Raw genomic sequence first — 25,217 nt, 5'->3', positions numbered from 1 at the left:
CATTTTGCTGTCCAGGGATTTGAAATCCATTATCAATAGGGAAGTTTGTTGGTTCATGATATCCTCCAAGAACTCTACAAACATTGATAGTCATTAATTGACTTGTTAAGGATTCGAAGTCAATTATTTGAGTTTTTTCTTATTGGGATTGATGATATTACATTTCTGAGAGTGGATTTCAACAAAGTTATCAAAGTGGCTGTTGTTGTTTGCTCAATTGGGTTTGTCGATATCTAACCATCCATCATCGTCTTTTGCTATACGGTTGACGCAGATATATTGGGGTTGTTGCAGTAGCCTTATGTCAATGTTTTGGTTTACACGTATACACTTTGACTTTGTGAATTGTAAAGTACACACTACTGTCATTACATATGATATGATTAATTTGGTTGACGAATTTGACATTGAGAGTTGTGTAATGTGCACATTGCAATCTTTTGGATATATGTGATCCTTGTGGATTATGTTGTAATTGTATCCACTATACGAATAGCATGGCATAAATGGTGTCTTATAAATGGTAGAAGCAACTCGTTGCCCAATCTCTAGTTTTATGCATAATATGTGTATATAGTGTATATTTTATGCTCTTGTCAAGTGCATATAGTATATATTTTATGTGCTTGACATGTGCACTTTATGTACATGATATCATTTGCATGATGTATGCATAGTGATATAGTGTTTATGTTATCTATGTCGTATGTAAGGTTTATATAGTGCGTATTTACATATTTCATACTCTTCATGTTAAGGTACTTTAGGACATGGAACGCAGCTCAGATAACAAACGTATGCAGTCCTTATTGTTTATTATCGTGTAATAGTTAGCAAATACATTCCACAATACTGTTATCACCATATAATAGTTAGCAAAATGAGGTTGTACAACGGTTTTAACTCGGCGTTAAAACCCTCAGTTTCATGCTTCCACTTGGACATTATGTGTTGTGGATTGTTTTGGCTATCTGAGAAGTGGAATGCCTTTTTAGCATGATGTGGATCAAAGGCTGTAGGAATCCGTAGTAGTGCTTTTTTGTCCCAACTTCAACGTTGCTTCCAATTTGTGGGAAGAAAAAAGTCTTCCCCTTCTTTACCTTATATACAAGGTAACATATCACTAAGCACCCAAACAAAACCCATTACCTTTATAATATATTATTATTATTATTATTGAGGGACCTTTGCAGGTTTCCCTTTCTTTGTACATAGTTTTTTTATTTTGGAGGGAACCCAAGTTGACAATAAAGGTGACGAGATATAAAGGTGAGGTGGTTAAGATAATCCCTAGATCCATATCTCATTGTTCCAAGGTTTGCTTTGTTCTTGCCATTTTTCCCTTTCTTGTTTCTGTGTTAGTAGAAGAAATTCTTCCATTGCCAAACACAAGAAATTCTTCTGCCAACTTCCATCACTTCCGACAACTGAAGGTTCGGCAGGCACATTCGTGCTCGGCTTTTGAGGGTACTAAGGTAGGGTATTTATTTTCGAGTTTCTATATCAATGATTTATGGATATGGTGGGTATGCTCCAATCTCTGTTTGAAGTGTTGTATTCCACAAATTTGACGAATTTTTTCCATGGTGTGCATATGGTGTGTATATGTTAAGCATATTCTATGCATAGGTTGGGCATATATTGTGCATATGGTGTGCTTGTCTGTACCTTAATATCACACCCGCGATTGTTTACTAATTTTGATGCACCTATGTTAAGTGTAATTTCAGGTTTGTGGAACAAAACATGGGGGAAATACTTGTAATGATTTGTCATAGTGGGAGGTAGGTTACATTCGATAAGGAAAATGAGTACATAGGCAGTGAAGAGAAATGAGTTGTTGTGTCTAAATTTATAAAATTGCTGGAGTTTTTGGAGATTATTTCGAATATTGCGTGTTATGGTGCTGACATGGTTACTCTTGCCTACTCAATTCTAATAGGGTCCCATGCAAACAAACTTGTGTTCATTGGGGACGATAGTGACATGCATTTTTATGGAGTATAGCTTGATAGGCTAAATCCAGGCAGCAAGACAACCATTCTGACCGATGGAGACCATCGTTTTTGGTACTTCTTCTTCATAATTGGTACATCAGTAAGGGGTTTCTTGTCATGTATGCAACCAGTTATTGCGGTTGATGCATCTCACTTGAAGTCAAAGTACAAAAGTGTCCTCTTAGTCGCAACAATGTTCAACTGCAACTACAACATCTTCCTTTTGGCTTGTGACATAGGCGACATAGAGAATGATGATTGCTGGGAGTGGTTTTTCAAGCAACTCCATGGAGTGATTGAGGATGTACCGAATTTGGTTATAATTTTGGACCACAACGCAAGCATTGCAAACGTGGCCAATAAGGTTTTCAAAAACGCTCAACATGGTTTATGCATGTATCACTTGAAAGGGAATATTAAGGCCAAGTTTCGCCTAAAAAGAAAGATAACTTTTTCTACCACTACCACAAGGCAGCTAAATCCTATTCATGTGCCGAATTCGACACACTTCATCAAGGTGAATGACTTCGTAGCAAAGTACATAAATGATGTGGGTATGGAGAAGTGGTCACGAGCTCGAATGAATGGAAAGAGGTACAACATAATGACCACTAACATTGCCGAGAGCATTAATGTGATATTATGCTTTGCGAGGGGGCTGTCCATGCTTTACTTGATCGATTTTATTAAGGGCGGTGTTGCAAAAATAGTTTTGTCAAAGGTGGGATATAACGCATATGACCACCACCATGTTGTGCCCCAGCCCTGGTGAGAAAAAAAAAAAAAAAAAGAGAAATGGTGTAGGATGCAAGGCACAAGTGTGTCCATAAAGTAAGCGACATTGAGTTTCATATTTACTATGCTGATAGTGAAACCGTGGTCGATATACGTAACAAGACTTGCACTTGCTGGAAATTCGATCTCGAGCAATTGCCCTGCAAACACGCAATTGCAGCTTGCTTATTTGCGAACTACAACTTCTATAAGTTAGCATCAATATACTGCAGTCGTACAGGAAGCAACCTATTCTGATTCCATATACCCGGTATTCCTCGCTTTGCAATGGAACGCAAAATGTGTAGCTAAAAGCACGGTACTGGCCAAGAGACCCAAGAAACGACGTATCCCAAGAGAAGATATAGTCCATCGGAAATGAAAGCGTTGCCGGAAGCTTGGTCATAACCAACGGACTTGCAAGGAAATTGTTGATATCCCCAACACCACATGATTGTTTTCCTTGCATAGGGTGTCCCAATAATGTGCATGTCATGGTATATTTGGATTAATGTGTGTTTTTTTTTAAATGGTAGAAGCATCTCCTTGTGCATAGGTTGTGCATATACTATGCATCCATTCAGTCGTGCATTTGTTCTGCAAATAAGAAAGATATTCAATTGTCATGTTTATAACCCACACTGAATGGGATGGGGTCTATGTGAAAAAGGATATTTATACAAGTCTACCACGATGTGGGTGAAAACTCGGGTCAAATTAAGTGGCCAAATATAACCGTAATTAGAACTCTTTTTTTACAACATATTATTATTAAACATTTATGAGTTGATATGAGAAGAAATGACATCTTACACATTTACATCGAATGCACACCTCATGTAGGTTAGGATAAGACATAGAGGTGAGGTCATGTATAGCACATGTACACGCATCTACCTTGTCTTATCAATCAAGTTATGAAGCCAACCAATACATTTGCAAACAAACCATGGAAGCCAACTTTTGCTAACCAATTTCCACTTTTTAGCTTGGGATTTACACAACTATGAGGATGGTGCCTTTTCCAATAAAAGAAACCTTAAAATAATGGGGTAAGTATCATTCTATTTGCCGCTAATTGTTGAGGAGAATCCCAAATCGTACATTACATTGCTCTTTATCACACATTTTTTGTTAAAAAAATTGGGGAAAGTATCCCACCCAAGTATTTTTTGGCACAATGCATCCATACTTTGTTTAGGGACCAGAACAATTTGCTGGCGCCAATTTTTTGCCTTTTCATAGGCAATCATGTCTTTGTTCACCTATTAAACCACAATATTTCACATTACTAACTGCACATATGCACGCGCGCGCGCGCACACGCACACACACGCACACACACACACACACACATTAACACATTGCAAACTTCATCATAAGATCAGCCTCTATGCCTGAAATAGTTCGACAATGGATAATTATTGACACCAACTGGGGAATTTGACCACGAGAACGAAGTCATAAGCAACTTCGATTTCAATGCGGCAAACCTTGTGGCTAGGGAACATGCCACATTTTTCAAGACTTGAATCGCCAACATTGAAAAAGAAAAAGAGGCATGTAGGGTAAGAATTGAGCTGTTGAAGTCTATTGAGGAATGCCACAAGCTTCAATCTCGGAGGAACCGCTTCAAGGTCAAACTCCTGAAACACAAACTGAAACAGTGTTCATATGCGGACAATGTTAGCTGGTTCAAGGTCTTCGAGGAGCTTGAGATGAAGAAGAATAATGCCTATGAGGGATGAGTTGAGTTGTTCCGGGTATACACCAATCTTCACAGCGATGCCAAGGCCAACAAAGATTGGCTTGATGTCAACATGACCGACAAGCATAGCTTCCTTCGTATGCGCTTGTTCTAGGCATGGCTTTGGCCACCCTTTTTTGTAGACTGTGAATGTCCCTTTTTTGTGTAGTCTTCCAAAGTTGAAACTTATAGAGACCTTCTCAACTTGCTGCACCACTGTCCTTCTTTTAAAATTAGGACATTGGCGCATCAAGATAATACTAATCACTTTACTGTAATATGCATTGCCACTCGTTGTAATGAAATGGGATTAAGGACTACTTCCACTGCTATTTTTCGCGATTTAGTGTATGCTTTCAGTTATCCTTAAAAGAAGTTAAGAAATTTTTGACAAAAACTAAGGAACTTAAGAAAATATATGAAATTCCACCTGGACAATATGTACATATCATGTGCATGAATTGTGCACATCATGTCCATATTATGTGCCTAGGACGTGCATTTTATGTGCATGGTACATGCATGGAAAACTCATATGTATTGTGCATTGGACATGCATAGAATGTGCACAAAAATTACAAATACTAAATTTTCACATTTTTCCCAAACGGGAAATTCAAACCACGGCCAAAATTTAGGCCCAATTTTTAATTTTGGGAAACGTACGAGACACCTCATTTTTTTAATTTAGTTGTCCTTCGATTTTGGGTGTATATAAGGAAACACAAAACACCCATTTCTCTCACCCCTCTAACGAAGAAACCCATACCACATTCAAGCAATGAAACTTTCATCTTCCTGTTCCCCACCCTTGGTCCCCTCGCACCTCCCCCCATAAATCTTCTTCTTCCCATTCCCATTCATGCTCACCTCCTTTCTTCCCCTAGATGGAAGATATAGGCTCATTCGAGCCTTATGAGCTTGAAACAATTATAGGGAAGATTACTAAGTGATAGGAGCATATTTATGCGACTTAAATGGCTTGTTCTCGTACATTTACGTTATGTTTCTTTAGTTATTTTAGTTCTTTATGCTTCTTTTGTGTGTTTTCAGGTTCTAAGGGCAAAGTATGCAAAAGGATGCCTTTTGGAGCCTTTTGGAGCCTTTTGGAGCAAATTAGAGATTGGAATGGATATCATATGCTTGGAGCCAAAAGGATGGACAAAATTGAAGACTTGAAGTAGGAAAGTTAAATCCTAAAAAGACCTCATGTTTGAGCATCATTGAAAACTCCTACGCATTTTAGAACACAAAAACAACATTCCTAGCAACCTTAGGACATTGTCGTGTGTTTCCTTGTGTCTCCCTTCCTTGCCATGCAAGGAAGGGCTTTGTTCCCTATTTTAAATACTTAAACACTACCACTTATCATTCACCACTTATCATATCATACATTCATTTATCACTTATCATAATCATTCACTTATCACTTAACATATCATACACTTATCACTCATAATCACCTACAACATCCACCTACTTCACCTACAACATCCACCTACTCCACCTACAACATCCACCTACTTCACCTACAACACCCACCTACTTCACCTACAACATCCACCTACTTCACCTACAAATGACATAGCCATATGTTCCCTCCACTACTCCTATAAATACCCTTGCATTCATTCATTCATAAACATCTCATTCACAACACAACACCCCTCAAACACTTCCATAATTCCCTAGCCGTGAGCTTCCCATCTTCCCCTTAGAATCCAAACCGTGAGTCCCCCTTCCACCATTCCTCATCCATTTCCATAATTCCCCAAACCTCACCTTAGACCTTGTGCTACAACAACGAGGAAGATAAGAGGGCCTAAACGTTCATACAATTCAAGTTTGAGTTGTTGGAATGTTTAGGTGTTTCTTTGATTTCAAAGTTATGAGGAACTAAACCCCCTTTAGCTAGGGGGTGATTCGAAACTATGTTTATATTTGCAATATGAATTGATTAACTTTCGTTGGAATTTCATAAGTTGTGGATTCAATTTGTTTAACCGTTTGATTGATAACTTATTTATGAATGTTTATTAAGAATGCGCGCTTAATTTTCATGCATAAATATGACGCTAGAATATAAGTGAATTTCACCTAATCGTTATGAACTTATATTCACAAGTAGTGGAGGTTGCTTATAAACAATCGCGTTAAATGAATTCTTGGCACGAGTTTCATGCTCATCATAGTAACGAATGCCTCGTCAACACTTATAATTTTCATAATGCTTAATGATCTTTGATTGTATCTTTATTGTGCTGTTCACGTAAAGGACTTTTGGAGAATGTGGTGAATTGCGTTGCGCTAACCCATCCAATTCATTAACTTAAGGAAAACTTGACGGTTAATTTAAGCGGACCTAATTAACCCGGGGTGTTGAGTTTCATAATTTATCGAAAGACCAACTGAGAATCAATCTTGTATGCAAGTGTAACATGTGTGGAGAAGAACCCCTTGGCTATTCCATCATCCATATTTTATTCACATTCATATTTACATTCTGTTTTAATTGCAATTTGTTCATTTAGTTTAATTTTGTCAAAACCTAAATCCCCCTTTACTTTAATGTCAAATTAGTTAGAAATCAATTTAGTTTGTGTTTTTAAGAGTTTTGAGTCTTTTGAACTTGTTAGAATCTGTTTAGTTTATGTTTTAAAGTATTTTTGAATTCTTTGAGTCTAGTTTAGTGTTTTATATTGTTTTTACGTTTTTAAGTTTTTAAGTCAGTTTCCAAGAGATTAACAATCCCTCCTAATCCCCGGTCCAGAACGATCCCTACTTGCACCTATACTACAATTTGACAAAAAGAGGGTTTAATTTGTGCTCGTATAAAATCCCGCATCACTAAGCATAAGGAAGATCATGCGAAGAACATCCCATCCTTGAAGGGGAAATTGAAAAGGGCTCGTCAACCCGTGAAGATGTTAGCAGCAAAAGAGATCGAGAAGTTCATGTCATCCGAAGCGTACAATCACGCCTTGGCCAAGCAATACAAACAAGGCTTTTGATCGAGACTTAGTGAGGGGTTTGAGATATTTCGCCGCTATGCAATGAAAGTGGATATCAACTGGAAGTGGGCGACCATTGACTACTACAAGGCACTTGCCGTTGGGGCTACTCGCCAGGAATAATTTAATTTGAAGTTAATTTGAAGTCTTTTGCGGGTCCTTCATATTTTGTTATATGCTGACATTCCATGTGTGGTTTGTCATAAATAAGAAGGACCTTAATGTTTAATTAGCTTAATGTTATCTGCATATATTAATGGAATTCTGTTATCGTTTCTGATATTGGTTTTTTACATACAATACAATAACCGGTACTGGATATTATATGTCCAAATGATGCATATAGCATGTACACGTCATGCACATCACATGTACACGTCATGCTCATGAAATGAACAGGACATTCACCTACATTGTGGCATCAGGAAGCCTTAGAAGTAGAAATGTTTACACAAGGCCCTTGAATGCGAAGTAATAAAATAAGGATTACATGCTCAATACAGAAACCATGTGATTTCAAAGTGTACTAAAATTAGACTAACAAGCTAATTACAACCAATGGCAACAAAAGGCCCTTGAATGCTAAGTAATAAAATTAAGAATACATAATGAATGCTAAAACAATGCAATGCCAAACTCATCTAAAATTACAATTACATACTAAGTACTCAAATTATGATTGGAATGGTAACCCAATTGTTTGGTTATGACAATAAAACTACTAAAATAAATGGTGTCTACATAATGATTCACACAAATGCACGACCTCTGATGAACTCAATGGCAAGCTTCAGTCTGAAAAAGGCACGTTCTGAGGTTGTACGTGGTCAATGTCCAAGCCCAATGATAGGTAGTCAACAAATTTGAGTAAGAGAAGTTCGTAAACCGACCTACCAGAAAACAACAACTCCAAGTTACAACCCAGTTCATATTCAAGACATTTACAATTAAGTTTGAGATAAGTACGAAATGAACGTACTCGTTTTTCTGTTGGCCGTAATTCGCCCTTGCCTGAGTCTGAAACGGTTTATCCATCGCTTAAAAGGTTAGGTTCAAATCAATTCGCACAACCTGGAATCCCGTCGCCTTTAGAAGTTGGGGTATTACAAAACACATATAAGCAAGTTGTTTCTTCATTTTTGACCACCCCGACCTTGACCAATGTGAATCGTAAATTATGATCGTGCAAAGTAGAAGATGGACATCAGCCAACATCCACTGGTCGCCATTCAGATGACATGGGATGAATACTTGGTCAACATCATTCCATGCATGCGTGTGTGGCGTCACAGTTGCATCAGCTGACATAACCTTCATCAAGTGCTTAAAAACTGAAGCTTCTTTTGCCTTTGCCTTGGCCTTGCCTTTACCATTTCCTGTAACAAGGGTCTCAAATTGTGCGTATTCCTGTTTCATTTTTTCTCACACCGATACGTTGCAACACGATTTCAGATTTTCCCACAAAACAAATACCAAGGACATGTCTGCCTATTTGTAAATGGGGTGCAAAACGATATTACGAACATAAGTAGACAGAAGAGATGAAAACAATAATAACATAACACTTACCCATAAATAGAAGTCAGCAATTGTCCACCGCGCCCCGAAATCTCTAGGATGCTTCGTCGATCACTTCCATGTAAGGTAAAGGCTAACGTTGATGTGCTAAATCCAAGGTCAAATGCCTTGTAAAAGCCAAAATTAAACTATTGTACTAGCTTATAATGTGGTAAACAGAAACTAGTTACAAATGAAGAACAATTACTTACAAGTTTAGCTAATCCAAATAAGTCCAGTATATCGCTGGTACACAAAAAAAAGGACAAGTTGTTAGGGATATATGGACATTGAGTTCATATTCAATTGTTTGAATGACGTCTGAAAGTGAACTTACCTCGATGAACCCACCCAACGCATGAAGACATCAACGAAAACCTCCATATCCGGCTTTAGGATGATCCACATAGGCTCTGGGACAACAACAAAATCCTCAGCTGAATGACCATCGCCAACTTTCCTTCTTTTGTAGGATTCGAGAGGGGTGAAAGGGTGCACCAATTGCAATCCTTTACGTTTCCACCGCATTCTCTTACCAACATTGTTATAAAAATCTGCACCTAGACCATCTAGGCCCCCGCCTAGGTCCTAGTGAGTTGGTCACCGCCTCGATTAATTCCTAGGTGTTTGAAAATTAAGAAAATGTGCCTAGACTTGTTGAGGTGCCCGCCTAGGCCCCTGCCTAGACCACCTAGGCACCCGCCTAGCCCGCCCAGACCTGCCTAGTCACCTATCTAAGTTGCAACTCACTTAGATAGAAAACATATAACTTTTATTTTGCATTTTATTTTTTCAATAAATTGTAAAAGACTTGTTGAATACTTAAATGAACACACATTATATGTTTGTTCCCTATATTTTCATTATGTTACCAAGAAGGGGCTCCAAACCAGATGGACTGGAGGCCTAGTTCACGTCAGCACCTTTGTCACTGTGTGTACCATGCTCGCTGACCTCTGTGTCTTCGTCTTCCTCTCCAAGATAAAAACTTGTTCTTCTCCCAATTCACCCTCCATTCTAAACTGTAATATATGCAACATCGTTTGCGTTCTCGGCCTTAATTATCTCCGGCAAGTCCACATCAAAAGTAGGCAAATTCGTAGCGGGGGCTATGTCTTTTCCCCGATTCAACTTCCCTTCGTCGGTAGAGGTTTCAGGTTGAGGGGAAGGTGAAGTGAGATCTTCATAACCTAGTGGACGTTCTGGGGAACTGTTGACCTTCTCATCCTTGGGGACATTATATGCATCCCACCTCGACCTTACTGACTTTTCAGGGGTTGGGGGCTTGTCAAATGATTTTCCAGGTGTCGCTTTGTAGACGCTAAAGCTCAGCAGCTAACTCCATGTAGGCACACCACTCATCCTCCAATGCCTCTACAACTGTCCTCAATCGGACTGCCATTGTCACTAAAAATTCTTCAAATTGTCGCTTAGAAACAAACTCAAACTCCTGCGTATAAAAAATAATGATTTCATATCATAAGTCCACCAAAACCGATATCCGGTCAGAAATAATACGTGCCTGTAAATTCAAATTACAATTTACGGGGATTTGTATACTCACTGTTGACCAGGACAACAATGGCAATGCTCTAATGTGTGTGTGGTATCCTTTTTTTCGCCTTCCCTTTTGGTCTAGATGAAGGCGTGGCCTCGGAGTCCTGATCAACATCTGCAACACCTTTAATTTTGTCTTCTGGTGTTGCATCTGTACCAGCCTCAACATCATCAAACATGATGTTCCAGTAATGCTCCATCTTTGCTTCCTCGGTCGGAGTAATCGAGTGGACAACATCCTGCATCAGACAAAATCGGTGTTGCATACATAAGTAGAACCAATTTGTAATACAAAATTCACTAAGTTTATTAAAACTCGAATAAACACATACCATTTTTTGAGCAAAAATACTGCTATTCAACTTATGATGGGATGGATTTAGGTAGGTGTCCGAACAGCAAATCCGGGGCAGTAACTAAGGGTTCTCCGTGCTCATATTCGCATAGTTTTTCTACCTCAAGTACGACAATGTTTCAAACAACCAGATCTACAAAATTTAAAGCGATAATGTCAATAAGTTGTAGCAAAAACAAATGCAAAAATGCGTTCAACTTATAAAAGTCCTAGACCGTTCCCCCTGGTTTCTCTATAGCCTTTTCTTTTACAACCTTGTTACACCTGGAATGATGCGGTTCCTTAGAGATATCTCTCCCATTTTTCTTCATATTCTACCAATTGAAGTAGGTGGTAATCAATGGCTGACTCATTCTCCTTGCCCAAAACAACAAAGTAGGTGAAGTGCAATAGACCGAGCTTGTACCTATCCTTTAGACGTTGGCACATGTTGAATTACTCCTCCCATTGTTTCTAGGGTTATGTTCTTCTTCCCCCTAAAATAGATGTCTCTAAGACGACATTCATCATCCTTCTCTTTGGGGGGGGGGGGGGGCGAGCGATTCTCCGAAACTAAGTCCCGTCACCAAACAAAATTCAGGGCTCTTGAAAGTCGCAACATGTTCCCCAAAAAAGAAGGAGAAGGAATCATCACTCACTCTATCCTTAATAGCTTAAGGATAACATAGTGGGTAAGCTGCCTGAACTAGTCAATGTGATCCACATCAACCAAATGGCCAAAACATGAAGCCTCAAATTTTTTTAGTAGATCCTTTGTAAATCGGCCTCTAATATTACCCAGACACCCCAAGGCATATAACAGACAAGAGATGGTTGTAGGAAACACCTCATGCGGCAGACACACGAGTTCCGTCGGAGACGCAGTTTTGACTTTGGAACTGCAATATTTAGAACATAAGCAAATCAATTAAATAAGATAAGCATGCACATATGATATGCACATCATATGCATATTGTCTGCTCAAATTAAACCAGTTCATCAACCAACTACAAGTATGACGAAAATCAACGTGTGCACATGATATGCACAGAATATGCACAATATATGCACATAGTATCTACCAATTCATGAACAAAATTCAATCGAATATTTCCAGCAATATCAAAAGGATATGCACATAATATACATATAGTATGCACAAATTCAACGAATTCATGAAGCAAATTCAAGCGTGCCCAATATATAGACATGCATGGATTATGCACGAATTAATGAACATGTTTCAATCAATTAATTAATTTCTACCAACCTCTAAACCACATGGACGATAGAAATTAACATCAAACAACTTAGCTGTACAAAACACTAATTTGCACCCAGAACCCAAAATTCGCAATTTTACATAACCCAGGTTCAAATAATTAAATTTCATTTCAAAGCATACCTCTTTTTGGATTTTGCCATTGAAATTTTTTTGAAAGGATGTGCAAATGCTAGGGTGGAAACAAATTTTTCAAATATTTCGAAAGGATGTGCAAATGCACACTACAACAACTCCTAAATATGTAGAGTGGATGGAAAATGTTGCGTTAGTCGAAAACTGGGGTGAAAAAGGGTTCCGTTGGCCGGAAATGGGGTAGAAAAGGTTGCGTCGGTCGAAAATGGGGTGGAAGAAGGTCGCGCTGTTTGAGGTTAGGCTTGTTGGAGCTACGGGTTGGGCACCACTAATTTTCGAACAAGGAGGAAGAAATGGGGATTTGGTTTGACAAATTAACCCATTTAAATACAAGGGCAATTAGATCATCTCAAGGTGTAGGAAAAATCCTATTTCTGTCAAATTGTTGTGCATTGCGTGTGCACGACGTGTGCATATTTGAAATGTCCTATTTCTATCCAAAGATTAAAAAATTATCCTATTTTGAAGTATTTCTCAATTTATTATGGTTTAATTAACAGAAAATATATCGATCAAAAGGTTTTAATTTTATTGTCGGACAATTTTCTTTTAGGGCATATAACCAACAAGAGATAGATTTAAAACCGAAAAACCAACCGACCTAATCATGACGAACCGGCAAGTGGTTTTTATTATTTATTTTTTTATGGGACAAACGATATATCTACACTAAAGGGTGGAAGAGTAGGCTAAACCCCATAATAGATTAGCAATAATATGATTCAAATTCATCTTGGCGAGAATCAAACCTAAGACCTCTTACTTAGGGATGAAGAGAAATACCACTAAATCATAATACTAAACGACACTATATATATATACACACATATGCATGTATGTATGTATATATGAGAATGCAAAGTTGCAGCGTTAAAGAAACGCAAAAGTTGAAATTCGACCTATTTAAAAGGGAAATACAGTAACAGTAACATAGAAAGTTTCAATGGTGCGATGAAGTCATATCAATTTCCTGATAAGCAAAAATAAGTTCTGATCAATCGTAAACTTAGTACAACTCGAAGGATCTCCTTTCAGCATCATCTGAAGCCCACCAAATGAAGCATATACCTCCCTGAACCCAATCACAAAAACCCAGTCAAATGCATGCATTTTAGTAAGGTAACCACAAAGCCGTTAAACGATTAGATGACAGCAATATATCAGACATCAAATGGATCTCGACCTTTTTATGATCTTTAAAACAAGAGCGCTACTTGCATACATCACAAGCAATCCCTAAACGATATCCAAAAAAATGAATCCCACTAAACCAGACGCATGCCAGTAACGTTCACCCTGCGCGCGTTGAGTCATGAGCTCAACACGCAAATAAGAAACCTCGAAAGTTGCTTAAAAAAAAAAAAAAAAAGAAAAGATGTTCGAGAATTATGTCACGTACACTTTGACGTCAGTCTTTGAACCTTCATCTGAAGCCTTCGGTTTTCCCTTTGAAGATTCTGAACCTGCAGTTGACATTTTATACAGCAATCCATGCATTATATATTCAAATTTGTCGGCAAGAGATTTCTGCTCAACCTGCCAAAGGGTAATATTATTCAGTAAATAGATTCAAATCCAGTAACTTCAGATAACGCAATATAAAGACTCAAACCCACAGAAAACATCCAAATACAAAACGGAAGAGAATATTATTCTTACTTGTTATCACTCCCTACAGATACATGGGAAGGTAAGAGAGCAAATCAGACATGAACATGCCAATGGAATGTTCTATTATGCGCCATCAACTTTGTATACTACAAACCATTTGAAATTTTACTCGCACTAATCTATTCTGCCCTTGGCTTACCTTACTGAAACATGCGACGACATAAGCACATGTCCCCTCTATGTTTTCAATCTACCGACCCACGAGGTTACATCAAAATTCAATATCTCAGAGTTAATATATATTTCCACTCCAAATGGAATATCGGACACTAGAAATCAATGCAAAGTAGAGTACCTGTCCACGTTTTCCAGTAGCAGTTGCTCCGCTCCACTCAAGTGTGGGAGACAGCACCATCAAGAATTTGTCCTTTGCACGCATAGGATATATCTCTGTATTCACATCAAGGAGCAGCAACACACCATGCTTCTCACTCTGTGCTACAATCCGGGAAACTAAAGAAGCAAAAATCCAAATTTAATCAAAGTACCAAAAGAGCATTAGAATATATTTCAAAGGAGTTGAAAGGCTTATTGATCATGCCATTGCCAGCCAAACTCATACTTGGAAAAGGCGTTTTCCCAACAATGTGAGGGTTGGCAACAATAAACCACTTTAGACAATTTATTAGGTGGGGGGGATAATGTCTCATAGCCCTAAAGGATCGACCACTAAACAGAGTGGAGATTAAATTTCTATATATTTACAAATTGCAAAATTCATTCTAGTATAAATCAAATAGACCTCAATTCTCTTTTCTTATTGTTCGTCTAAATAAAAAAGTTCGTTCATTGTAGTTAATTTTTGTTTTTTTTGAACAAATGATATTATCTACACTAATGGGGGAGAGGGTGGGCTTTACCCTCACAATGAGCTAGCAATAATGTGGTTCAAATTTGCCTTTGGCGAAAATCAAACCTAAGACCTCTCACTGACAAGTGAAGAGGAATACCACTAGACCATAGTACTAAGTGGTCAGTTCATTGTAGTTAGAATCCAAAAGAAATCAATTCTACGACACAAAAAAAAAAAAAAAAAAAAAAAAAAATACAATGTCCACACACACATTTAACAACGAGACTCGAGTAATGCATATGAGGACCATAATTATGCTAAAACAGGATTAGATGGAAATAAATTTCAGGGGCAGATAAACGCATCTAATGAAGATTGAAAAATGAAATTGCCTGGATCTGCAAGTGGCAATGACAAGAGAGAGAGCAAGAAGCAGCTAGTTAGAAGCAAACCTTTGTCAAATTTTTTGCCATCTGGGTCCACTTTCTCAATGCTAAATATATCGTCGAATAGGAAATCGACCATTCTTACGCAAAGTTTGTGCTCAACAGCAAAGTTAGACCTACATAACCATGAAATAAAAGAAATTAAAGTCTCATAAAACGGTAAAAAGAATGATACTTGAAGCTTTGTAGAACGCAAATGTACAAAAGCGGTTCTGGGTTTCTCCTAAATTTCAAGCAACTCCAAACCATATGCAAACGATTAACAAAAACCCAAAAACATAGACCCATCTCTGAAACCGTTCAAGTGAGAAGAACCCACCAACAAAATCACAAAACTAACTGAATTCAGAGAGAGAGAGAGAGAGAGAGAGAGAGAGAGAGAGAGAGAGAGAGAGAGAGAGAGAGGTTACCAAGCTAAGAGACGGAGAGGACAAGCCAGCTGGGCGAGAGAAGGCTCTGAGGAAGAATTAGGAGTTGGGCGGGAGAGGGAGGACGAGAGAGTTCACAGAGGTACTTAGGGCTTCTTTCTTATTTATTTACGTACCCGGCCCAGAACCGAAACGATTCGTTTTCCCACTTTATTAATTTACTACTCCGCCCCTCCCCACCACCACTACCACCACGAGACACCTTCACTTCACCGCCCTCTCCCTCTCTCTCTCTCTCTCTCTCTCTCTCTCTTCTCTCTCATCACAAATCCATGTTGCGAAGGTCAATTCTGCAGATTGCGTCTCGTCGTGGACTTAGAAGAAGGATTCCGAGGCCGATTACAAGGGAATTCTCCGCCGCAGCCCCCAAAACTGCTTCCCACCACCCTGGCGATGCAGCCAATCCGCCGCCGCCGGGAAACGGCGGTTCCAGCGCCAAAATTTTCCTCGGAAGCGCTGCCGTTGGTGCTGGGCTTGTGGCAGCTTACAAAACCGGGTATCTAGACCCACTTTTTGGTGCCAAAGAGAAGAGTGATTCGGTTAAGGTTGCCGCCATTGGTTTCGAGGATCACAAACATGTAGAAGAAGAAAAACATGATGAAGAAAGAGCTGGCATTGCCGAGGAGAAGGTCGAAACGCGTTCGGATGTTCCCAATGTTGAGGGTTTGAGTGGAAGCGATGGCGAAAACCCGCAGTCTCAGGTGGATGAGGATAATAAAGCTGAGAGTGACATCACAAGTGAGAAAGGTTTGCCTGAGCATTCCCAAAATGTAAATCTTGGGTCATCATCTGAAGGGAATGTAGACGTGAAGAGTGCAGAGGAAAAAACTAGTGTGGAGATAAATGAGGCGCCCGTAGTTTCCCAGACTAGTGCAGATCAGCAAGAGAACGAGGCGAAAACACCGCCACCTCAACCGGATATTGTGCAAGACAAGGCAGAGGTAGTTCTCATTTGGGTTCCTTTTAACAATTTTAAGTACTTGTGGATATTGAATGCTGATAATTTAGGCTGCACTTTCCACTTAAACTTGATATATCACAAGAATTATGTGTAGAAACAATTGTCAATTGGACTTTAACATCGAAGAGAGCTTATTTGAATGGGTTTTAAATGCAGTTGCTTTTGGTGAAACTTTGTTTTTACAGGTTGCATTTGGTATTGATGAAGAGCCATCGGGTTCTCTCCTCAAGGCATATCATCTGAAGGATGAGGCCGATGAAAGCATTGAAATTACTAATAGGGAGGATGGTAATGAATACAATAACTTTCCTAATGAAAAAGAGGTAGTTATAAGCACTTCTTTTTTTCCTTCCTGTTTGATGCATATTGATGTTGTAATATCAAAAGGGATGGTCCAATTGTACTCACTGAATTCTGGTTGTATGAATCAATAGGCTCCCGATGCAATCGAAGCGCTAAATGATGCGTACATATCTAAAGATGGAAAGTTAGTTCTCGACTTCTTACAAGCCATTCATACTGCTGAGAAAAGGCAAGCAGAGTTAGATGCTCGTGTTTTTTCAGAAGAAAAGAGAATGTTAAAGGTTTCTACTATTACTTACAAGAATTTATTGTTCACTTTGCTTTATAAGATTAACTAGAGTTATGGGGAGCTCTTTAGTATTCATAAATTGACAAGAATTTATGGTACTTCTGTACTATTCATAAGTTTGACTACCTAACTCACCACAGGAGAAGTATGAAAAGAAACTAAAGGATGCTGCGGCCAGGGAACTGATGCTTGCAGAAGAGGCAGCAATGCTAGACAAGGTTCAAGAGCTCTATCATATATCTGATTTGTTTTATTTTCAATAGACTATCTTCTTGTTGCTTTTTTCATCTGGAGCCTTGACAGGGACGACACCTTGTATAAATTTGTACTACAATAATTCCATGCAATACTAAATGACCATGCTAGTTGACCTGTTTTACTAGTCATCCCATTGTCTCACTAGCACAGAGGAATCTTTTGTCTACTTGTGAAGAGTCTAGTCTGTTATTTGTTATACTGATCTCTATGCAAGTAAAAGATGCCTATTGTTGGTCTAGAAAATGGTCATTTCTTTGCTCAAATCCATAGGATACATATCCTGTTGAAAGACTAGTGGTGTCAAGCCCAAGGAGTGGAGATAGGTAACCCGCATATGCACAGAGTTCCATATATTCTTACCACCCCCAGATCCAGTAATCCTGATTATTCAGGACTGACCTACAAATAACTTTTATTTACTTCAATGTAGCTATTGTTCTTACTTTTATTCCAACCGTCTATAGGAAATAAGTACTTATACTTTATACTTTATAGGGAAATTTATAGTTTTTTCTTTTTTTGGTGGTGTTTTTTCAGGAATTAAAGAGAGAGAGGGCAAAAGCAGCTGCTGCACTCAAGTCGCTTCAAGAAAAACTTGAAGAGAAATATAAGACAGAACTTGAGCACAAGGTGCAAAATTGCTTTGGTGCTGTCATTTTTTGTTTTGTTTTATCTTTTTGTCTTTATGGTGCATCAGCGTATTATGACTTGTAAATTGAAATTGATACTTGAAGTAAATGCAGGAAAGTGAAGCTGAAATGAAGTTAAAAAAGGTCGAGGAATTAGCAAAAGCGGAACTGGCAGCAACAATTGCAAGAGAGAAGGCATCCCAAATTGAGAAAATGGCAGAAGCAAACCTTCATGTAAGATTACTGCTCAAGTCTCCTAAGGATAGTTCAAAACAGCTAAATGTGGATTTATGGTCCTAGTTTCGTGTTCATTTGTGTTAAAAGTTTTAAACTGTCTTAAAAAAGTTTGTGAAAATTTGTGATATTGATCTTGATGAGATAATTTGAATCAGAAAAGTTGTTGTGTCATCTACAACAATTGATTGTAAAGTACTCAGAAAATGAACTCACTTCACCCATGTCAGTGGTCAATTGAAATTTTATTTTAGTAATGGAACAAAACAATTAGGGGGAAGTGTAATAGATGCCAGGATACAATTTCATTTTTACAGAAGGTCCATTTTTCATTTGTTACATGAAATGCAACACCAATTTTGCAGGCCAAAAATTTATTGGTGTAAAATGCTTCAGCTATTTATACATAATATTTTAGTCCCTTTTTTTCTAGGGGTGTGCTATCCACACACCTCTTTTTACTTCTCATACACCCCTTGTTAAATTTTGTTCTTTGATCTTCTTCAATTCATCCAATCCAACGGTCAAAAATTAAAAGGGTGTGTGAGCAGTAAAGTGGCTGTGCTATCCACACACCCCTTTTTCTCTACTCTAAGCCTCTCTTTAGGGCTGAAAATTCGTAAAAGAACTAGTAAATGAAATCACACCTAATGGTCCACATATGATCTTTTCAAAGGGTTAAGGCATGCAGGCTTCTGTATTATACAACTTTGCGATATTAACTGATGAATTTAGCTTAAATAGATTATTCCTGGGATGTACATAGTGTGTTTGTGTGTATGAATGTATCTAATTAGTGATTGATGAATTCGTCCACTACGAAATCTGATGTTGAGGTCTTTTTGTAGATAAATGCCTTGTGTGTGGCATTCTATGCAAGATCTGAAGAAGCTCGTCAGACTCACTCTGCTCACAAATTTGCTTTGGTGAATATTATTATTATTTTTCCCATTCACTTCCTTTGTATTTATTTTGAAGAGAACATAATCTATTCATACCCCCATCAGTGATTTTTCTAGCCCTTAAGTTTTATCCTATCAATGATGTGTTGTGGGTATTGCAGGGAGCACTTGCACTAGATGATGCACTTTCAAAAGGATTGCCAATTGAAAGAGAAATAGAGGCTTTGCACACTTACCTTGAAGGCATTGATAAAGATTCAATCTTGGATGTGGTCCTATCATCTCTTCCTGAAGAAACACGAAGGAAGGGCACAGATACCTTATTGCAATTGAATCAGAAGGTTAGTAGTTATTTTCTTACTTCTTCATTACATATTTTATAGTGGAGATCTTACCCTTATGATCAAATTATCACCCTTATGTAACCTTTTACTTTTACTGTTGAACTTGGGTTTGGTCGCCTCTAGCTGATGGTAAAGACAAACCATACCTCTTTATATAGTTGATGGAAGTATTTTCCTCCTGGAAAGTTTGATTGCACGACATTGAACTGCTAGTAATTCATTACATTTCTAAGTTTTTTGACATCAAGCTGTTTGCTAAAGTTATACTCAAGTGTTGCCTCAGAAGTCATACATCATTTTAGAGCAACAGGCTACAGATGCATAACATATTTTAAGTTACTACCCCAGTCAAAGATGTCTAAGTTTTTCAAAACTGTTGATGACATGTTGTCTACTTCTTTCTTCATTTATTAGCAAGGATTCTGAGGAAATTGCCCTATCCACCATTTTTAAGACATGACTTTTGGACTTAACTAGGCTGATATTGATAAAGTTTGCTGTAGACGAGGGTATTTTTAATCTATTGTGTTCACTTCATATGCCTGGAATTTAGGACAATGTCGTGCCTTGTTTCTAATATATTTTTTGGTTGTCAAAATATGTAAGATTAAAATTTAGTATGCTTTCTTGAGTACATATTGACTAAACTTTTCAAATATTCTTAAATGTTTGTTCGATAACTTGAGTTCCAGTTCTTGGGATTATAAATTTGCCTTGGGTATTTCCTTATGAAATGCATAAAGGTACAGGTTCACTGTGAGCAATATCCTGACTTAGAGAGTGTCTATATGAAAAATGGATGAGATATTAATTGAAGTTGCTTCAGATATATGAATTCTCACCATTTTTAGTATGAACTATGAAGTTCTGTGAACTGAAAATAGTTGAGTGCTTCAAGTTGTGTTTGTGAATTCTGAAAATCTTAGTAAGAATTTGTAATACCTAGTGGTGTACTTGCTAAACTTAATTCTCGTGCAGTTTGATGCCTTGAAAGGTACAGTACGGCACCTCAGCTTAATCCCTCTTGGTGGTGGTGGCATTTTGGCACATTCCTTGGCACACATTGCATCCTGGTTGAAGGTAAGTAGATATGAGGTCTGGGTTTCCGTTCTAAATTCACTAGTAGTCTAGTAAAAATGAACTTATTGGAGTGCTTGGTGTACTTGCCCTCGGGGTTTTGTATAGGTGAAGGAAGTTGACCACTCAGGGGACGGAATTGAGTCCATCATCAACAAAGTGGAGCACTACCTTGCTGAAGGAAAGATAGCCGAAGCAGCAGAGGCACTTGAAGAAGGAGTGAAAGGCACCCAAGCAATGGAAGTAGTGAGTGAATGGGTGAAGCATGCTAGGAATAGGGCTATCACAGACCAAGCTCTAACGCTTCTCCAATCATATGCTACTTCTATCAGCGTTACATAAAGTCCATTTCTTGACTACACATACCCAGCCTACCATGTTTAAATGGAGGGGCTAACACCTTGAGAGATTTGTAAAATGCCATTCGATCCAGTGTTGTAGTTCTCCATAATTGTTTAAACAAGCGAATCATCCAGTTCAATGTGTTACCAGCAGAAAGAGTGAAAATGTCAGTTCTTTTTCATGCAGGGTCACTGCCATGGGAAGTTTCCGGATCGTCCCTTTGAGTGGCATTTTGTTTCAGTTGCTACCAAGTTTTGCTTAGTCAGTGCGTCAGGACATTCTTGAAACAGAAGCGACCAAGTTTGTGCACAAGATGAATAAATGAAATTGTTCTCTTTTTGAGTAACTATGCTATTTGAACACCATCATGTGTTAGGGGTTCCTGTTAAGTTCGCTATTAATTTTTATATACTAAATTGTTTGCTATTGGTATAACTAAGAATCGTTTGATAATCATTTTATTTTCATTTGCTTTTTTTTTCTAAAAATTGAACACTCATTTGGTAACTATTTTCAATTTTTTTCAAAAAAAAAAAATGAAAAATGGAAAAAAAATGTTTATTTAAAGGAACGAGGATCCTTTCTGAATCCTTTTTGTGAGGGTTCTGGGGATTCTTAAATCGTGTTTGTTCATCGTACATCGTGCGGTTAGTTTTCGTTAGGTACTGTTCATGTTTGATTTTAAATAAAAGTATTTAAAATGATTTATGGCCGCACGATATACGATAAATGAACACTGTTTAAGGATTTCCAGGATCCTCATTCTTTTTAAGGGCCTAAGACCATCTCCAACTTTTGTATTAAAATCCAAAATTTTTAACCCAAAAATAGTTTTTCTGCTTGAACCCTTGTGTTAAAAATCTTGTTGGGGGACTTTTAGGTCGAGGTGGATTTAGGCTTTAAAAATGTCCTCTTGTCTCCCTTGGTGCGGATTTGTACCAAGTCTTAGGATATCTCGACAGAGATGGCTTGTCTTAGGAAATGCCTTGGTAACATCTACAGCTCGAAGATGGCATGATTGATCAAGATAATGACTTGCTCAAGTGAAGTGTCATGTGGAAGTTAGAAGATTATCAGTTTACATGAGAGAGAAGGGATTTGCATGGTTGCATGGCATCCTTGACGGGATAATCTGGGCTTTCCTGAGGTGGTAGCAAGATTTCTACTGGTTGAGATGTTTGATGGAAGGCTGTGAGGATTACTAAGGTTGCATGAATGGTGATGCTTGAGGACGCTTCTGGACTAAATGGAACTCTTTGGGCTTATTTCCTGGGTGGTTCTCTCCCTTGCATTCTGTCATATCTCTCTCTCTATATTCTACTTGTGTTCTAACTCCCCTCCAATGGCTTATCTCCCTCATTTTTTAGATGAAGGGTTTTTCTTTAGGCTTCAAAGGGATCTCCTTTTGTGGCTTGGTCTTCCCCTCTTTTCTTCCAGTTCCTCCTATTATTCCCTTTTTGGTGTAAGATAATTGCATTATTGAGACTTGCAATTTGCTTTTTCCCGAGATGCGCCTTTCCCAAGGTGGCCTTCCGCAGGAGTTACTTCTGGTAGCGCGCCTCATGGCTTTTGTGCATTGATTGTCTGTGCAGGTTGGGAAGGGAAAGTCAGCATTGAATGTCTAACTTGCTCGGCTTAACATGCATTTAATGCAAGAATCTAGTTTAGTTTTAACTAAGGGGGTTGGCTTGTTGAGGAAAATGGTAAACTAAGCTAGTTCTCTCCCAATGTTGCATGCATGAAATACAAAGGGTATGGGCTTGGATCTTTGGGCCACCAAGCAGCGCAAAGTCTTCCATAACCCCAATTCCACGTAGGCTAGATAACCTTCCGTAACCATCCCCTTCACGATCCACTTGACAAGCCCCGAATATGTGACTTGGGCTTAGCATTGATAGTGACTGAGGAAGCATGGCGTGATGAATAGGCATGAGCATAGCGTGGATATCCGACTTAATCACCGTGGTATGGCATTTTGGTAAATATATTCCTTGTCGATCCCACTCATTGGCATGTGTTTAGGCTTGAATGTAGGCTTTGCATGACAATTGAGCCATGAGATTTGGTTGGATTGATGTGTGAAATTTTTGGGCCCCAACATTAGCCTTTTTGATTATTTGGGCTATGAGAATCCTTGAATGGGCTGAATAATCAACCCCAAGCCCAAGGGATTCCTTTTTTAAACGTGGGCTTCTTGATGAGACTATTCCCCTACGTGGCAGCTGATAACTCTCTGCCGTTGTGCTCCCTCGCTTCTCGTGCACGTCCAATCATAAGGAGAAACTCTGGGTATTCCTCAGCCTCCACTTGGTAACCCTTACAAACTGCTCTTCTCCTTAGGACAAGTATTTAATTTGTCCCTGCTTTTCCTTCTTTTTCTTTAATTCTCATTCCTTCTTCAAATTACCCATAACTGCTTTTCTTTCAAATTCCTTTTTGCTTTCTGCGCTGGGTTATGACATCACATTCGTGCTTCTTCGTGCTCTGCGACAAGGTTTTCTTTAGGTAAGGAAATTCTTCCTTTGACCCTTATTTGAATTTTTCTTTTCCCTTTTGCCTTTTCTGTTTGCCATGGTCATAAAATTAGGCATGCATCTCTCCTATTTGATTATGTGTTTTTAAGATTTTAGGTTTCAGCATGGATGCACAAGGGTTGTGGATCATTCCTTCGAGAAATCAAACTCCACTCCTTGGGTAGTCTTGTTGCATCGAAATCATGTGTGTTTGCCTTCTGCAATTTCTCTCTTGCTTTCCATGTATATTGTGCAATTGTAATTTAGCCTAGGCTTTTTTGTATGTTGGTGCGTGCTTGAGTGGGATCGATTGATCAATGCATGATAGGCTTGGCATGATTAGCTTAACTGCATACAACCTATTTTTGCTTGGGTACACATATAGCACACTTCCCCTGGCTGGATCTTTTAGGGCTTTGATAGCATGACATATGTAGGGAAAGATGCATGTGTTTTGTATGCTAGCATGAGGGAAAATAGTCCCATGTTTAAAGTCTTAGACTTTTGCATGAAAGGCTTCGAATTTTATGCACGTACCTTTTTGCTTTCCTAGGGCGCGCTTGCTTGCTTTTCTGGGGCAGATTCCTTATCGTGTTTTGTTTTGTATGCTTGCATGTTGCATTGGCTTGTAATATCTATGGTTTGACTGTTACTTTCTATAAGTACGTTATAGCTGCGAAATTACCCAAATGCTTAACTACAATGGATGGGTTATTCACTACTGAGGTCCGTCTTCAACGAGGCAAGCCGCCGCCTCCTCTTAGTTCTCAGAACAAGGCTTTCAAGGAGAAGGAGCCTTCCTTAGACTTGGTCCCTCCTATGGATCCTAGGCACATTTCTTGGTGCTGCATTGAGAATTGGTTGTTTCCCGCTTTGCTGATCCACTTTGAGTTTTCCTGCGGTGAGGCTACTGGCTGGGCAGATTGGTGGATACTGAGCTTAGCTTTGCGAACTAGTGCATGACCCTGACAAGGGCAAAGGTTTTCGATGCTGTCTTTATGACTAAGAAGCAAGTTGTCTGCCTTGAGCCTGAACTTCTTCACCACATGGTTAGGAGGTGGAGTACAGAGACCCATACCTTTATTTGCGCTTGGGGAGAGTTTACCCTCACTCTGGAAGGTGTCGCCAAAGTTATGCATCTTCCGATTGTGGGTAATGTGGATCCCTTCTGCTATCTTATTCCTTCTGCAAACATTGCTACTTTTGATGTTTTGAAGAATAGTGCTCATACTTCTTCGAGTAAGGCCCTCCGATTCAATGAGTGGATTAAGCATTTTTGGTAAAAGAAATAAGAACCAAACTGCCGATTCAAGGCCATGTTGTGTATGTGGCTAGGCCGCTTTATCTTCTGTGACAGTAAAGATACCTTCAGCGGCCAAGTGATTCATTGGGCCATTGCAATTGCATGTGGCCATGTGGTCCCACTGGCTTCATTGTTTCTCGGGCTTCTCTACCATGAATTGGATCAGCTTCATACTATGGAAGAGCAAGTTGTGAGTAGTGCCCCATTGAAATGTTTCCTTTGTGCTAGCTTTCTGCAAATCTTCTTGTGGGAGCGTATGAAGGGTCTGAATATACCCATTACCATTCCGGTGCAGCAAAGAGCCACTATGTTATCGACTTTTCCTCTTA

General features: G+C 38.7%; 3 protein-coding genes across 4 annotated transcripts; 2 read left to right on the top strand and 1 right to left on the bottom strand.

The window, feature by feature from the left end:
* Nucleotides 1-1,746: 1,746 nt before the first annotated feature.
* On the top strand, nt 1,747-3,029 carry LOC148699272 (uncharacterized). The gene is made up of 3 exons (XM_088694699.1): nt 1,747-1,761; nt 2,008-2,765; nt 2,867-3,029. The coding sequence occupies exons 1-3, from the start codon at nt 1,747-1,749 to the stop codon at nt 3,027-3,029; spliced, it is 936 nt and encodes a 311-aa protein (XP_088550825.1).
* A 10,243-nt stretch (nt 3,030-13,272) lies between these two features.
* LOC137720863 (DNA-directed RNA polymerases II and V subunit 8A) lies at nt 13,273-15,847 on the bottom strand. 2 transcript variants are annotated; one of them, XM_068459974.2, is made up of 5 exons: nt 15,716-15,847; nt 15,312-15,421; nt 14,362-14,519; nt 13,795-13,931; nt 13,273-13,467 (listed from the first exon to the last, which is right to left on the bottom strand). In XM_068459974.2, the coding sequence occupies exons 2-5, from the start codon at nt 15,382-15,384 to the stop codon at nt 13,353-13,355; spliced, it is 483 nt and encodes a 160-aa protein (XP_068316075.1). In that variant the 5' UTR covers nt 15,385-15,421; nt 15,716-15,847; the 3' UTR covers nt 13,273-13,352. The 2 variants fall into 2 exon arrangements, with proteins under 2 accessions (XP_068316075.1, XP_068316076.1); XM_068459975.2 differs by lacking the exon at nt 15,716-15,847 and adding an exon at nt 15,625-15,663.
* LOC137720862 (MICOS complex subunit MIC60, mitochondrial) lies at nt 15,840-21,418 on the top strand. The gene is made up of 10 exons (XM_068459973.2): nt 15,840-16,674; nt 16,880-17,017; nt 17,129-17,278; nt 17,427-17,504; nt 18,082-18,174; nt 18,288-18,407; nt 19,256-19,333; nt 19,471-19,650; nt 20,632-20,733; nt 20,839-21,418. Exons 1-10 carry the CDS (start codon nt 16,006-16,008, stop codon nt 21,070-21,072), a joined length of 1,842 nt encoding a protein of 613 aa, XP_068316074.2. The 5' UTR covers nt 15,840-16,005; the 3' UTR covers nt 21,073-21,418.
* The last annotated feature ends 3,799 nt before the right edge of the window (nt 21,419-25,217 follow it).

This window comes from Pyrus communis, chromosome 1 (assembly GCF_041283825.1).
Source record: "Pyrus communis isolate YQ-2024b chromosome 1, ASM4128382v1, whole genome shotgun sequence".
Taxonomy (NCBI): Eukaryota; Viridiplantae; Streptophyta; class Magnoliopsida; order Rosales; family Rosaceae; genus Pyrus; species Pyrus communis.
This window is presented reverse-complemented; position numbering and strand designations above follow the sequence as displayed.